Source organism: Helianthus annuus, chromosome 4, assembly GCF_002127325.2.
Source record: "Helianthus annuus cultivar XRQ/B chromosome 4, HanXRQr2.0-SUNRISE, whole genome shotgun sequence".
Taxonomy (NCBI): Eukaryota; Viridiplantae; Streptophyta; class Magnoliopsida; order Asterales; family Asteraceae; genus Helianthus; species Helianthus annuus.
The window spans coordinates 195,881,969-195,899,667 of NC_035436.2; the positions used below are offsets into that span (position 1 = coordinate 195,881,969).

Genomic DNA, 17,699 nt, shown 5'->3' on the forward strand with positions numbered 1-17,699 from the left:
AAATATATAAAAATCTTTAAAAATCCCAAAATATTATTTTACATTAGTGGGTAAAAAGTTTGATATCAAAAATTGAGTTTAGATAGGCTATACGCTAATTATGGCATTTAATTACTAAAAAGCTTTCTAATTACGCTAATGAGCATAACTCTTAATCTAGACCTCAAACTGATGTCAAATTTTAGGTACAAGTTTATAAATCAGTAATAAAGATTATTGTCCTCTCACATTTTCAAATTTCTCGTTTTAGGGTCAAAAGGCATAACGGTCAACATTTAGGCATTTAACGGAAACATGCATGAACTATGATTTCTATGGAACCAAGTTGTATAACCTTGGAGGGTTATACTAACTTATAGAGTTAATAGCCAAAATGGTCCCTGAGGTTTGCTCACTTTTGCCACTTTGGTCCAAAATCCAAAATTTTTAAATCTGGGTCCCTGAGGTTTGCATTTTGTTGCCATTTTAGTCCAAATTTCAAAAACCCCTTTTTTTACTGTTGCAATCAGCCTATTTTGTCCTTTTGCGCAGGGGTATTTTGGGTTCTTGATCTGAGTTTGTTATAATAACTCATAAAAATGACCAAAATACCCCTGCACAAAAGAACAAAATAGGCTGGTTGCAACAGCCAAAAAAGAGAGTTTTTGAAATTTGGACTAAAATGGCAACAGAATGCAAATCTCAGGGACCCAGATTTAAAAATTTTGGATTTTGGACTAAAGTGGCAAAAGTGAGCAAACCTCAGGGACCATTTTGGCTATTAACTCCTAACTTATAATATGGTTCTAATGGAATCCTAAGGCATATCTAAACTAAGCTAAATCGGGTCAGAACTGAAAGTCAAAGCAAAAGTCAACTTTTGCGACTTTCGGTTCCGAACCGAGTCTATACTTAGAATTGTCGGGTTGAATCATGCTTAGGCATGTTCAACTGATATTTACCAAGTTATTAAAGTGAGAAAACTGATTTTTATGACCTTTATATTAATAGTTATGAATTTAATTAAAATTAACCCGTTTGACTTCTATTTGACCCGACAATTTAACTAAGTAAACATGGTAATTAGGAGGTGCCCCTTTAAGGGTTTAATACCTACGTAATTACGATCATGTAGCCATGTTCGTTGCGAGCCATAGCTCAACCGTTTAAAAGTCAAAGCGTTTATCGAAAACGCTTGACTTTCGGTTATAACCGCTAAAAATTAAACTAAGCACGAAAGGACACTTACAAAGGGTCCAAGCAAGGAGGGAATTGATCTTGGATGTTCAGGTATGAAGCACAAGGGCCCTAACTTAGAACATTTAGATCAAGGTGTGGAATGGGAGCAAGATCAAGAGGGGTATTTATAGGTTTTTGAGAACCGTTAGTGTCACACCCCGACCACGTAGGACAACAAACCGTGACGGAAACGTCGAGGAGTGTTGTAACAGAAGCTATTGTTTCATAACCATGGATACAAAAAGTGTTTCGTTTTATTGATAATATTAAACATTGCATTGTCTTAACATAGAATAAACAAGTTTTACATCGTCTATCACTATTATTATGTCACTAAGGCCTCGTCCAGATCCTATGTGACGCATGCATCCTAGTAGTCATTCAAGCATCAACACCTGAAACATATGTAAAAACTTAGTCAGCAAAGAAATGCTGGCGAGTACATAGGTTTTATAAGAGTATCAGAATTCATGGCTAGTTTAAGTGTTGCAATACTTTATTAAAAACTTAGTTTAAGAAAAGGGTTATAATATTGCAACAATAACCAACTCAAATCAAGTTGATTGTAGTTTATAAAACCTCGTAGCCATGCTTCTTAACCCCAAAAACATTTGTTTTAGAAAACCAACTTGTAAAATATCTTGTAAAAACTCGTTAAAAACTCGTATAGTTTATATCTCTTAGAAAAACATTGTTGCGTGACATCGTTTCAAAATCGTTTACCCAGGTGAACTAAATAACGCCACGATATATAATATGATGAAAACACTTATATATAAGAAGTACCAGCGGCGTATCTACCATGTTTTCACCATATTTCCCCCGTCTCGTTATCTATACACTTAACCAAAACCAATCGTTTATCGAAATCGTTTAACATCGTTTCCAAATCGTTCCCAAGTCGTTTACTCGTTCCCAAATCGTTTCCAATTGTTCCCAATCGTTTACTCGTTTCCAAATCGTTTAAATCGTCATCGTTTTAATTGTGAAAACTTATATATGGTCGTCTCGTTAACAACATTCAAACCTTTGTGACTTGTCCATCGTTCAACTCGTTCTCGTATTAACAAACCACCAAAGGGTAAGTTAACAAACATCAGATTCAGTCGCTACCCACAACCCCCACACATAACCATGGGTGTAGTAAAGTAACGGGATTTGTCAGATCCTATGGTACCATAACCTAATACTGGTCGGCTTGATCAATGCTAATGAATGTCATTCATTATGTAACTACAACCAACAAGTTCGTCCACTTTATCGAAATCGTTCTTAGTTTAGTAAAAATCGTTTTAATCGTTTTTGAAATCCTCGTTTAAACTTTGAAAACATTTCGTACATATGAATCACCCCAAAACATTTAAAAACAGTAAAATAGGGGAACTATGTACTCACATGTAGTGCAAAGTATCCTCGATCAAATAGAACTTCAACAAACTCGAGCAAACCAAAGAAATCAAGTAGCTCCTAATAATCGAACCACTAGTTAAACAATAGACGCCTAAATCGGGAGATCGGACAGAATGAGGTCTTGTAAACCAAATGAGTGTTGGAACTCATGTGATATGGTTTAACAAAGCCTACATCCTAATTCGGAACCTAACCTAAGTGCTTTCGACCCATCGCGATCCATTAAGGTAGCTTACGCTACTTTAACTCGTTGTGCACGCAAAAGCGCGTTCGAGACGTCTAACAAATCCTATGACAAGTATTATATGCCCATACATGTTTAATTATGTTACATAATTAGTTACGTGTCAAAAGTTTAGGTTACATATGCTTAATTACCAATTATGTATGAAAAGGGTATTTTGGTAATTTACCAAAGGCATATAACTACCTATCATGCGACTAATTAAACCCAAGTGACCATAAGGTATAACCTCGAAAGGTTATTCCCTATGCTACTATGGTCACTAAACATGTTTGGTCGGATCCTAATGATTGACCAAACGGGTCGTGTTCGAAAGTCTAAGCGGGTGTTTAGTCCGCTTGACTTACGACTCTACACAAGCACTAAACTAACAAGTGACGAGCTAAACATGTCGAAACATGTTTAGTTAAGTTAGAAAACAGGTTTGGTATCAAAACAAACGGTTTTGATACCTAAAAGTAGCTTGGTTACAAAATACGCGAGAAAACGCATTTTGGCTGAAGCTACGACTCGTCACTGAGCCTAGATAACGTGGTAATCAGCAGGTATAGTCACTAGGGACTATAACCATCGTGATTACGCTCACGTTATGAAGTTCAAACGAACTTCGCGTCGACCATAAACTGGTCAAAGCAGGAAGTCAAACACAGTTTGACTTTAACGATAGAAACGAACGAAAAGAACGCGAAAGAATACTTACAAAAGGTCCCCGCAAGTTTGAATTCCCAAGTATTCTCAGGTATAAGGTGTTAAACACCTCAACTTAGAGAAATCTCAGGAAATTCAAGTGGGTTTTGCAAATGGGGATGAGGGGTATTTATAGGATTCGGTGAACCGTTAAGATCGTTCCTCGCAAAGCGTGATCAAATCTCAGCCGTACACCTTTAGCCCATTGATTTATAAAACCATGGGAGTCCCAAAACAGCCCATAGATTGTTTAAAAACCATTTGCAAGTGATTTTGAAGTGTATAACAGCCATAAACAGCTGTTTGCAACAAAATTGCATATCTGGGGAGGCCATGCGGCCCGCATCAGGATACACACAAACTCAGGCGGGCCGCCTGGGCTTGTCTGATCAGCACAAACTTTCAGAAATGACAGTTTTAGCCCCTGCATGCTTTTAAGTCCATTTTCGACACGTTTAAGCCCCGTTAACCCCATTTCAAGGCTCCAAAATGAAGTTAAAGTATAGGGAACTCAAAACATGCTCAAAAATATCTCGGATGTCGGTTCGTTTGGTCGTACGGTTGCGTTATTCGCTTAATTACGACGGAAGTCGTAACGAACGCAAAAACGATCCAAATTAAGCGACGAATGGAATTTTATCATGCCAAACACTAAAATAAAATATTTTAATGCTTACATAAATTTTTGGATGTCCGGATATATTCAGAACGTAAGATATGCGCGAAAATGCAAACTTGTGCACTTTTTGACGCTTTTAGTCCCTATTGATCAATAAAGTTTATTTTGGCATACCGAACCCCTCAAAGCCTATTTCTAAGCTATGTAAAGGTTATTTAGGGTATGTTTAACTTATGATGAAGTTCCGGAGTGTTTGTTACTATTCAAATTGGTATAGTTTCGCATTTTGACACAAATAGTCCCTGCGATCGAACAAACTTGATTTCAACACACCAAACCATCCAAAACTTATTTCTAAGTTATGTGGAGGTTATTTAAGGTATGTTAAGCCTATTTCACTATTCCGGAGTGTTTGTTGCATTAAACTGGTTATATTTACGCATTAGTGCGCGTATAACCTTCCAGAAAGCGATTTAGAGCTTGAAATTGGAATCGAATCGAATTGTAAAAATTACCAAACACAAATATACACATAATACATCAAAACACATATAATAACACCAAAGCACATTGTTTTATTAATAATCAACATTGTTTTACATCGTACAGAGATTACAGAGCACAGTTGTCACAGTTAGGATCGTTTCTCATAAACCGTGATCAAATCTGAGCCATACACCTCTTACCCATGGTTTACTAAACAATGGGCAGCCCCTAGAATCAAAAGTGTGAGACAAAGAGCAAAACAATAGCTGGTTTCTGGATTTTCTAGAACTAGCATTCTCATACGGACCGTATGGGTCCATGGATACGGTCCACATCCACCTGCCCAGCATACCCAGTTTCCTTTATTGTCATATTTGGCCCCTGCAGTAGATGAATGTCATTTCCGACACTTCCAAGGCCTGTTAAACCATTTATAAGGCTCTATAATGATGCCTAAACATGGAGAACATGAAACATGCTCAAAAACATGTCGGATGTCGGTTCGTTTGGTCGTACGGTCACGTTATTCGGTTAATTACGACGAAACACGGACGGACGCGAAAAACGAATCAAATTACGCGACGAATGGAATTTTATCGAGCCAAACACTAAAATAAAACATTTTAGTGCTTACATAAATTTTTGGGTGTCCGGGGATATTCAGAATGCAAGGTATGCGCGAAAATGCAAACTTGTGCACTTTTTGACACTTTTAGTCCCTACATGACGTAAAAGTTTATTTTTGCGCACCAAACACCTCCAAGCCTATATCTAAGCTATATAAAGAATAAATAGGGTATGTTTAACTCATGGACATATTCCGGAAGGTCCGTTACCATACGAATCGACCTACTTTTGCAGTTTGACGCAATTAGTCCTTTAATTGCGCAAAGTAGCACGAAATGTCGTTTACTGACATCCAAGCCTTCCATGGCCCATAATGGGCATTCCCAAGCATATACTTAAATATTACTACGCTCCCGATCGCTTAAATGGTCACCGAAAGGCTAGATTCAAAAGTTGACGTTTTAGGCCCCTCTATTGCGCAAACTTGCGCATCTCATCATTTAATATCATTGAAGCCTCATCTAATCCATATTAGACATTCTTGAAATTATTATTAAACATCACGATGCTTCGGGTTCACTAAAAGGTCATTCAGAGGTATAATTAAACATATTGACACTTTTAGTCCCTCTAACTTGCAAACTTACGCGTATCTTTACTTATAGGCATAAAAACCTTAGATGGCCATTATTTGGCATTCTCGAGAGTATAATCAAATATCATGAAGCTGCCGGTTTGTTAAAAGGTCACTCAGAGGTAAGAATTAACATGTTGACGCCTTTAACCCTTTTATTGCGCAAACTTTCAATTAATTACGCAAACGGCTACACTCGATTGACAAGTGGCTCATTTATGAATATAATCATCGTGAGAGGTTATTTGGAAAGTTATTTCAGGTATGCTAACACTTCCAGTTCTTTTATTATCAAAGTTTTCGATTTTTCGAAAAATTAGTCCCTTAATTTCAGTGTTTGACTTTATTAGGGTTTATTACACGTGTCAATACATCATTGGACGTGATTTTATGAGGTGTTACAGATCACCAATACTTAACTTGCTCAAACAGCTACTAAACACGCACCCGTTAACAGCTTTTGTAAGAATACCTGCGAGTTGATCTTTTGACGATACATATGGGAGCTCTATGATACCATCCTCCAATTTCTCCTTGATGAAGTGTCGATCTACCTCCACATGTTTTGTTCGATCATGTTGGACTGGATTTTCTGAGATCTGTATAGCAGCTTTATTGTCGCACATGATTTTGGTTGCTATAGTAGGAAGAAAGCCAATCTCAGTTAGGAGTTTACGAATCCACAGAATCTCGGCTAGGCCACGTGCAACCCCTCGGAATTCGGCTTCTGCACTAGATAGAGAAACTACCTTTTGTTTTTTACTTCTCCAGGTAACTAGATTTCCTCCGACCATGGTGAAGTATCCTGAGGTTGACCTTCTCGTTCCTTTATCCCCTGCCCAGTCGGCGTCTGTATAAGCTTGGATTTCTAAGTGCCCATTTGATTTAAACAGTATACCATGACCTGTTGTTCCCTTGAGATACCTGATGATTCTTAATACCGCTTCCATGTGACTCGCTTGGGGCTGGTGCATAAATTGACTCACCACTACTACTGCATATGTTATATCTGGACCGAGTGTGGGAGAGGTATATTAGTTTTCCCACCATTCGTTGATATCTCTCCTTATCTGCTAGTTCGGCTCCATCTTCCATTTGTAGGCCGTGATTAACCACCATTGGGGTGTCCGCCGGTTTGCACTCAATCATTCCGGTTTCAGCTAGCAGATCAAGGATATATTTCTTCTGACAGATAAAAATCCCTTGTTTAGATCTCAGAACTTCAATTCCAAGAAAATACTTCAGTCTGCCCAGGTCTTTCATCTCGAACTCCGAAAAAAGTATATCTCTTAGCATTGACATTTCTTCTTCATCGTTTCCCATAAGTATCAGGTCATCAACGTAGATAATTAAGCAGGTCACAAGACTGCCCCTACGTTTCAAAAATAGGGTATGATCAGAGTTGCTTTGTTTGAAGCCATATTTCTTCATAGCAAGGGTAAACCTCCCAAACCAAGCTCTAGGAGACTACTTAAGCCCATACAGAGACTTCTTTAACCGACATATTTCTCCAGCCTTGAAATTCTCATTGAATCCCGGTGGAGCATCCATATAGACCTCCTCGCTCAGTTCTCCATGAAGGCAGGCATTTTTTACATCAAATTAATGAAGAGGCCAACCTTTATTAGCGGCTATTGAAAAAAGAACTCTGATTGTATCGATTTTGGCTACTGGGGAGAAGGTTTCAGAGTAGTCAATTCCATAAGTCTGAGTATAACCCTTTGCAACCAGCCGTGCTTTGTATCTTTCAATCGTGCCATCAGGCCTGTGTTTGACTGAAAACACCCACCGACATCCCACTGGTTTCTTCCCTGGTGGAAGAGTGCATTTCTCCCACGTGTTATTCTTCTTGAGTGCTTCCATTTCGGTCTCCATGGCCTTCTTCCATTCTTCAGATTTCAAGGCTTCCTGTGTTGTAGATGGCATTTGTTCAGAGCACAAGGCAGCAGCAAATGCTTTAGCTTCCTTAGACAAATTTCCAGTGGCAATGTTTACCACAGGATACCTGGACTTTGGAGCCACCTTTTCTGGAGAGTATCTCTTAGGGGGAACTCCTCTATTTTCTCTTGGAGGGAGAGAGTATCTTCTGGTTGTCTCTGTTGCACCTGGTTCAACATGTTCAACAACTGGTTCCACTTATTCAACAACTGGTTCAACCTGTTCAGCATTTGGTTCAACATGTTCTGTAGGTTCTGTTGTTGTCGGTTATGTGTGTTCCCCTGTTGTCTCATAGTTATAAGACGTAGTACATTCAGAGTTATCGGTATTTCTTACCTCTGGTATCACGTTGGATGGACTTTCTTCATTGGTACTGTGCTCCGCAGATTATGTGGCTGTGTTTGAAGGACTCGAAGTACTGTGATGGTTTTCTGTTGTTACTTCTTCAGATGAGCAAAGTTGAGTTAGCCAACTCAGAGTGTCTATACTTTCATTCTCCCCCTGACCACTGAGTTGGGTGTCATAAAAGTATTTCGTTTCAAGAAAGTCAACATTCATTGTGGTGAACATTTGATGAGTTTTTGGATTATAACACCGATAACCTATTTGATTGATCCCATAGCCGACAAATACACATTGCTCAGCACATGGGCCAAGCTTGTTTCGGTTAGTTTTGGGTATGTGGACAAATGTTGTACACCCGAAGATTTGAGGTTCAAGTGTAAGAGGATGGGGAATACTGACAGACTTGACAGACAATCTAAGGGAGTCTTAAATTTAAGAGCTTTTGTGGGAAGCCGATTTAGGAGATACACAGAGGTTGCAACTGCCTCCGACCAGAAAGATTTAGGTACCTGAGATTCAATTAAAAGGGCTCGAGTTATTTCAAGAATAATACGGTTTTTCCGTTCGGAAACACCATTTTTTCGGGGGTATGAGAACAAGAGGTTTGATAATCCTTTGGTTTTAAAGAATTGTTTCATGGATGTATTGACAAATCCCCCCCCACCCATTGTCGGATCGGAGGATTTGGATTTGAGTTTGGAACTGAGTTTGAATCATAGCATATAACATGATAAATTTCTCGTAAACTTCAGCTTTGTTTTAAAAAAAAATACCCATGTCATGCGAGTGCAATCATCCACGAATAATATAAAGTACCGAAGACCCTGACCCCCCATCACAGGAGCAGGACCTCACACATCAGAATGAATTAGTGAAAAGGGTGAAGCAACTTTCGTATTGCTAGGTTTAAATGGTTGTCGATGGCTTTTAGCAAGAAAACATGTTTCACAATCTGTTTTTCCATTTGAAGGGAAGAGTTTTGGAAACAAAAGTTGCGAATAACCACTGGATAGGTGTCCCAGACGTCTACATAGCCAGGCTTCCTGGTTTTCGGTTCCATGTGCCAACATCACAGTACCCTGTTGAGCCACTTCATCCACATAGTACAATCCGTGGCGCTCAGTACCACGTCCAATAATCACACCCGTCCTGATATCCTGTAGGAGGCAGAAAGTAGGGTGCATTAGTACCGTGCAATTTAATTCTTTGGTAATATGACTAATTGAGAGCAACTTGTGTGATAATGACGGAACATAGAGGCAATTTGATAATTTCATAGTTGGTGAAATTTCAATTACTCCTCCTCCTTTCACTTGCATCGTTCCGTTGTTTGCTGTATGGATTTGAGTTTTTTGAGGTTGGGTCATTGAACGTATGTCCAACGGTTCAAACGTCATGGTGTTAGTGGCACCAGAATCAAATATCCAATAACTATTTTTTCCATGATTGATTTCCATTTTTTTTTCAAATTTTTTTCTTTTTTTCCTTTTATTACTGATCTGGCGTATTTATCAACTATGCTAGATACTTGATCTCACGTTCAAGATTAAAAAAAAAAACTGCCCAATTTCGCTGGAAGCCAGTAAACACGACGTCAAAAGTAACGTTATTAAACGAATAACTAACCCAGCGTATTTATCAAATACGCTGGACACTTGAACTCGCGTTCAAGATTTAAAATCGCTGGATACACTGAAATCGCCCAAACACGGTATCTTACCGGCGTATTTATCAAATACGCCGGGCCACTTGAACTCGCGTTCAAGATTTAAGTTCACTAGGGTTTGGGTTGTATTGTTGGGCTTGAGATAAACAAATCCACTTCAATTTGTCAAATCCGCTGGTAGCGAATTTTATCAAATCCGCTGCTGAACAATCACCGCCTTTCACTATCGTCTTTCTCTCTGTTCAACATAAAAGATGTTTCTTCTTGATCGTGTCTTGTTTGCGGGACTGAATCGTTGGAAACGTTTGATGTTTCCAACAATCAGCTGGCAGTAATTGCTTGCTGGTACTCTTAGGGTTTTTGTGCGGCAGCGGCGGAACTGGTTTGATTGGAGCTATGCGGCGCTACTGATTTGTCGGGACAGTGGGAACAGATCGGCGGTGGGAACTTTTAGGGTTTTGTGCGGAGGCGGCGCTACTGGTTTGATATCGGCGGCTGCTGCTTTTGTTGTTTGATGGATTGAAAAGAAACTGCAGGTTCGATTTCGGAACCTTGATTTTGATTTTGTTTTTTTTTTCCGGTTTGAGGTTGGATTGTAGATGATGAGCAAAGTGTTCAAGAATCAACACTGCTCTGATACCATGTTGTCTAGTATAGCGAACAAACACAGTGATTGGGGTTTGAATTGTATTGAACAAAACTTAGGGTTACAAAGAAGGTGTTTATATAGAACACCAAGTTACACAATAGCCCCTACACTACGACACACTATTGACTTTCTGACACTTATCTCTAATTAACAATGAATCTAAACTTTTATCATACTTGTTTGTACATGTTTTTTATAATTTGTTCATAAAAAAGTAACGATGCTACAAAAATAGACTAGATCAAATTTTGTCAATATTTTCTATGGGTTAGCTTCTCTTTCTTCTCCACAAGTTAGCCTCTTTAAAGACCAAAACACTCCCTTAAACCCCCTGATGCCCCAAATGAAATCGTTCGCATCTTCATCCGACAACTTATAGTGAAACAAGGGGCATTTCAGGTCTTGCTAGTGAAATACATGGGTGCCTAATTTTTTAGTCCATCTTCTAATCAAATTTACACTTGCAGTCATTTTTTGAGGGGGTGGCAATGAATCCAACCCAGGGGTGAATACTATTCATGTCTTGCAAATTGTTGAAAACGCTTTAGAAAATTAATACATTAATACAATAGAATTATACCCATGATCTAGTTATTGATCGAAAAGGCAAACATTTAATTCATAAATTTGTTTATAAAAATAATAGTAATGATATGGTAAAGAGTAAATTACTGATTTGGCCCATGTGGTTTAGTCAGTTTAACCATTTCAGTCCAAAATGAAATCATTTAACATATCAGACCTCGGGGTTGCATTTTATAACGGTTTTAGCCCCTGACAATAACTTTGTTACTTTTTTGCAGTTAAGTGTAAGAGTAATTAAGTAATTATATACCTTAGGGGTTGTGTTTGATAATTACAAAGTTCTTTTAATATGTAAGAGATTATTAACGTAATTACTCAGGATTTTCTAATTTTCACGATTATTATTTAACAAAATATCTATCTATTATACTAAAGCAAAATAACTTTGCCACATCACCTGCTGATGTGGCAATGCTACTTATGCAGAGAATTCTACATTTGAGCGGGCAAATCCTTTTCCTCATTCCTTAGCCATTTTGTTAAAGCAATACGGAAACTCCAATAATTTCTCAATCAATTGAAATCTTCTCCAATACTCTTCAATCAATCTTTAAAACCTCATTTAAATTTCATATATCTTGCGTGTTCCATCGTTCCATCTCTCTGTTGATGTATCTTATGTTTTCAATTTCAAACAATAGCTAATGATTCTATGATGATTCTTCGACTGCCTTGCTGCTCCTCCGAAGATCTCCAATCTCTTCCAGGTATGAAAATGCTTCAATTGTATTGCGGTTTTCTGACAGTTAGGGTTCATGTGACATTTTGTTGATTGTAGTTTTGAATCTGAGCGATTGTGTACACAATTAGGGTTCATGCTAATAATCTGAATTTGATTCTGTAACAATGTCGGGGAGTCGGCAGACTATTTCTCTGGTCGATTTCTTTGATTCTACGGTAACAATCATCTTATATCTTATTGGTTTCTTTGTACAGATCTGGTAGTTTTTGTTAGAATTTATAAATGAAATACCTATTTTATTGTCTTTCATTTGATTGATTCATCGGCGGTTGAGAAAGATGCTTTAATTGAATGAAAATTACTTACAATTTTGGAGTATAAATGTTTGTTGTGCAAATCAAGAACAAATAGATTGGTTTATACAGGGTATATTAGTTAGGTTTATTATGTCGACAAGAATGAATTTTGGATACGGGAAAGACTACACGCTTACTTTCTACAAGGAGAAACCAAGAAGAGGCCGGTATGGGTATATATTTCACAAAGTTCTAATTTGTGCTTCTAATCTGGCTTATGCTTTGTATTTTGTATGTTGTTGTGTATTAATAGGTTAAGTTCTATCAGTTTCTAAAAGCAAGTTTTGAATAGAAATCTGTAATAGAAATCTGAGTTGTTTTCATAATTTGAATTGATTTTTCCGGTTCGCAATCAGGATTTTTTCAGTATCAATAAAAAGTTTCAATTTTTACTTTTTAATTTCATTTGATTCAGCTGGGATTTGCGGTTCACGCTTAGTGGCTTTTGAGTCAATTAACGAAACCTGTGAATTATGGATGTTGAGAATGAAAATTGCTGGGAAAAATCTAAGGTCTGCCCATTAAAGTTATAATTTTTCTTCATTTTCTACTTAGTTTTGTTATTTACTTATATTAAGTTGTCAAAATTTGTTTGTTATACGCGTTTAGAAGGATTCATGGAGGATGACACGGCTATTAGCTTATCAAAGTCTCAGTGTAGTCTACGGTGACCTCAGCAGGTCTCCGCTTTACGTTTAGCAAAGCACATTTGCCGAAGATATTGAGCTCTCACAAACAAATGAAGAGATTTTCTGCGTACTTTCATTCGTTTTCTGGACTTTGACACTCGTGCCGCTTTGCAAATACGTGTTCATAGTTCTGAGAGACGGAGACAATGGTGAAGGTAATTAGTTATTTTCTTATCTTTATTTATGATTTTTTCAGTTAATTCACAGTTAGAATTATCTAACTGTTTAGTTGATGTTTAGGTGGTACATTTGCACTTTATTCCTCAATATGACGGCATGCTAAAGTAAGCCTGTTACCAAACAGACAGGTTCCTACAGACTCGTTGCTGATGAATCGTTATCTACGTATAAGTTGGAGCAATTGCCCAATAGGGAATATAATTCGAAAGTGAGAATGTTGCTTGAAAAGTATAATTTTTTGCATACAACCTTACTTATCTTGGTTCTTCCTGGCACTTGTATGGTAATCGGAGACGGAGTTCTAACTCCCGTCATATCGGGTAAATATTGATGGTTCAGTTTTTTTAAGGTCAAACTGAGAATTGATGTGGGAATTAATATGACTTGAAAAGTCAATGTGGTTTGATTGATCAACCGCACTTGCAGGCTCCGAACAATGTTTACGGCTCTTGGCCACTTCTCTTACGCTGCAATCCAGGTACGTCTAATGGAAATTTAAAACGATACTTTTTGACACTCGGGTGTATGTTATTTAATATATCTTGCATTTTCCCATTTTGCGCTCACGGATTGCGTTCACATTTCTGGTTTATCCAACACTCATACTTGCTTACATGGGTCAAGCAGCTTACTTATCGAAAAATCACCAGAATGTCGATCATATCAGCTATTACGTCTCTGTACCGGCTATACATTATGCCTGACTTTTACATGATCAAAATGTGAATAACAAGCGGTTTGACTTTGACCCGAGCCCATGTTATTACAGAAAGCTTGAGGTGGCCAATGCTTGCAATAGCCATTGTCGCTTCGGTTGTCAGAAGCCAAGCAATCATCAGCGGAACGTTCTCGATCATAAAACAAAGTCAATCGCTCGGTTATTTTCCGAGAGTAAAAGTCGTGCATACTTCCGACAAGATTCACGGTCAAATCTACATACTCGAGATCAACTGGATACTCATAATCTTATGCATTGCTATCACTATCGGTTTTCGATACATCAAGCACATGGGAAATGCATCAGGTAGGTCCCACAAACACATAGTTACTAATAGCGCTCATAGCGAATAGCGTAGCACTCGTGTCTCGCTATTTGATTTTGGTGCCTCCATAGCGGACAAATTGCGGGATTTTATAGATATAAAATAGCAGGATTTTAGGTTTTTTGTTAAGCATAGACATAAAATACTTCTAAAATTTTCTCGCAGTGTGTCGCTAAACATAAAATAGCGCCCGTTATTTCATCACTATCGCTACGTAGCGTATAGGTAGCGTGTCGCTATCATCTGCTATTCACTATTAATTAATAACTATGCACAAACCATAACCCATTATATTATTTCTCAACCGGATTTGAATTTGACTCATCTTTCGTGTTCAGTTTCATTGCAGGATTGGCAGAAATGGCGGTAATGCTGGTGACGACCTGCCTTACGTCTTTAGCAATCATACTTTGTTGGCATAAACAACCAATTATCGCTCTTTATTATTTGCTATTCTTCGGGGCAATAGAACTACTCTACTTCTCGGCTGGAGCTGGTACAAATTATTATGTTGGGGTGGGTTTTTAGATGCCTGGTCTACTTCGTATGGGCTGTTAAATGACCCTGCCGTTGGAAAGCTTGAAAGCCCACCTCTGGGTTAATTATTTGTGTTATAGGCTGCTGGTATTTGTTGCTGGTTTGATAATAGAGAGGCATTGAACATACATGTTTAATTGTTTGACCCGTTAACTTTATTGTAGTGGACTTAAACATTGAACTCTTTTTATCATTTAGTTTACTATTTTTTCCTCATCCATGCCTCTCTATTTTGGTTTACGTCTACAAGTAAGTTCCGTTTTTTTACATTGATTAACTTATGCACATATATAGTAAATTTTTAGGTAGAAAGTGTGTGAATGTGGGCTTCCATTTATGCTGTTTGAACCTTGAATATGCAAATATATTCTTTGGGTCTTGATATTTGTGGAGAATAGGTTTTGCAAGTGAATATTGTTTTGGAGAAGGAAAGGGACAGAATAGATGTCTTAGTTATGTGCAACTGATTTAAACTAAATATACAACCACTAAGTACTAAGGTTGACTTTACAAAGTCAACTCATTCTAATGCATGCTATATTTTTCTCTCTTGATGTCAAAATGCAGTTAGGAAATCCAGTTTTGGAGGTTGCAACTGATTTAAACTCGCGGGCCGAGTTTTTTTGGTCTCATGGTCTTATATCGGATTCGACATACAAATTGTTCACTTCTGCATGTAATTATTCGCGCTATGTGATTGAATATTATAGAGATTCGGTCTCTCCAATATGCGCAAAAGTTTATAGTGAAGTAAGCCGCGAAACCAGTAGATTCGTGGACAAATATGATGTCACTCTTGATGTTTGTATTCCGTCGGTACTCTCACAGTCCAAGATCATTGTTCCTCAGGTAGATATTGTTTTACTAACAAATTGTATATCAATAACACAATTAAAAAACTTTTTTTTTTCATAAAAAAATGCCTACTTGATTCTTAAAAAATGTACGTAGACATCCATATAGAGCATTATAAAAGTCTTGATGTTATGTTGTGTTTGCAGCAAGTAAGCGAAAGGGTCGATGTTTGTGTGGAAGATGAAACCGTTAACTATATTAACCGATGCGATGTCCATAGAGTGTTGCATGCGCGTTTGGTTGGAGTATGGAAATGGGATGTTTGTAGCAAGTAAGTTTCCTTATATCACTTTGCAAACCCGTTTCACTTATAGATATATCATTCTGTACCTATTTTCGTCAATGGTTCACGAACTGTTTACTGAACATTCGGATTGTTTGCAGCCCTAGATATAATCTAGAGTAAAATGCCAAAATGGTCCCTGAGTTTAGGTCCCGTGTTTTTATCGTTCCATTTCGAATATCTTAAAGCCGACTATGTTCTTAAAGCCAACTATGTTCTTACAATTTTTTTAACTATCCAAAACGGTGCGAGCATGGAGTTCTTAAATAAGTACGTTTGATGAATAGTTACGGACCCGTTTTAAGTCAACAAATTATATAAGAACACAACTTGTGGGTCATGATGTACATCCAAATATTGTAAGACATTCTCTTTTTTATATTTTTTTCTAAGCATTACCCCAATAAAATCATGAACATCACTTCTGCAATGTACAAATGAGTTCATATACTAATTTAATAGACTAAGAATAGTATATAAATGAAAGTAGAAGGAAATTACATTATGCAAGTATTGTCCAATTGTGAAATATGGAATGTTTACGGTGAAGAATGAATAAAGTTTGTATAGTCACAAGAAGTCCCCTTAATTAAGTTTGCATGATTCTCATAGGTTTCATTATGATTTGGTTGCTTATTTTGACATACATTCTATGAAAACCATATTGGAAAAAAATGCATTTTTTACTCAACTCTGTGGTCAATATTCGTTAGCTTGTGCGTCAGTTAGGGATGAGCAAATTGTACCGTGTACCGGTTCGGAACTGACACCAGTACCGAATTTCCTGAACCGACTCGATTTTCGGTACCAATTAGGTGTTGATGTTTTGCATTTCGGTATCGGTTTTACCTTCAAATATCGGCCGTACTGGTACTGAACTGTACCGTACCGTACCGGGTATTTTTGGACCCGGTACCCATTTTTTTGGATTTTCGGTACCGATACCCATTTTTTTGGATTTTCGGTACCGGTACCGAGCTCATCCCTAGCGTCCCTGCATCAAACTAATGTGGAATAGAAACAGCAATTTTACAAATACAAAAAACTTGAATAACTAAATTACATGACAAACTGACAATATTTATTTCTTTCATTTATTATAAACTTTATACAATCCGCCATCATGTCACTCTTAACCGTTTAATGTGCTCTTAGCTGACCCTTCGATTGTATTCTTTGGTTCATGGATGGCATGTACTTTCTTGAAATCTTTTTATGGGTGGGTTGAGTAACGGGTCAAAACAAGCAACTAATTCTTTTAAGACAAGTGTGAGATGTTGTGGGTATTTTTTCCTTTTATGATATTTGCAAATGTTATTGCTTAAGTTTATAATGGCATGTCTTCACAAGAGTTTCTTGGTTTTGGCAAATGGTTTGTAATAGAATGGGACTTTTAATATAAGTTTTAATGGCATGTCTTCATATTTTGGACATGTATGTTTCCTATAATGAATACAAACCTGTGACTAACATGAGATTAAATTTCTTGGTTTCAGGCGGAGGAGTTCAGAGAGAATTGAGAGCATGAATGGATAGAATCTTTAAATGATGTATGCATGAAGCTTGGATGTATAGTTTTTCATTTTTATGTAATCATATTTGAAACATATAATCTGTCCTAGCTTTGGTAATCATATTTGGATATTTGAATAAACAAATTTTGCTTCTTATTTATCCAATTATTCAAGGGAAATATATCTTAATGCATTTTGTTTGTCATTTGAGCTGTAACAGGCTATATATATGTTTGAATCAGGTCTACATTTATTGAGTGGTAGGCAATTGGTACAACGGTTAATATTTGGATATACACAGTATGGCTACTTAAGGAAATATTTATGTGTATAATTCGTCACGAGAGTGGGGTAAAACTTGATCCTTTGATCTTGAATATTTAGTGTAAACTTTTAATTTTGGACAACGACGGCAAACCTACTAATAAAATGACAAATATAGTTTATAAAGAAGTGTTTAGTGATTTGTGATTTTCATTTACTCATTTATCTATAATTTTTTATTTCAGTGT

General features: G+C 37.2%; 1 protein-coding gene across 1 annotated transcript; it reads left to right on the plus strand.

Moving 5' to 3' along the window:
- Positions 1-11,498: 11,498 nt before the first annotated feature.
- Positions 11,499-17,376, plus strand: LOC110937756 (probable potassium transporter 9). Its single transcript, XM_035988744.1, is given in 11 exon segments — positions 11,499-11,755; positions 12,502-12,598; positions 12,696-12,930; positions 13,016-13,083; positions 13,086-13,275; positions 13,382-13,433; positions 13,725-13,979; positions 14,337-14,514; positions 15,103-15,384; positions 15,537-15,661; positions 17,170-17,376. Coding segments are annotated over 10 exon segments (1,464 nt in total). The 5' UTR covers positions 11,499-11,755; positions 12,502-12,559; the 3' UTR covers positions 17,210-17,376.
- The last annotated feature ends 323 nt before the right edge of the window (positions 17,377-17,699 follow it).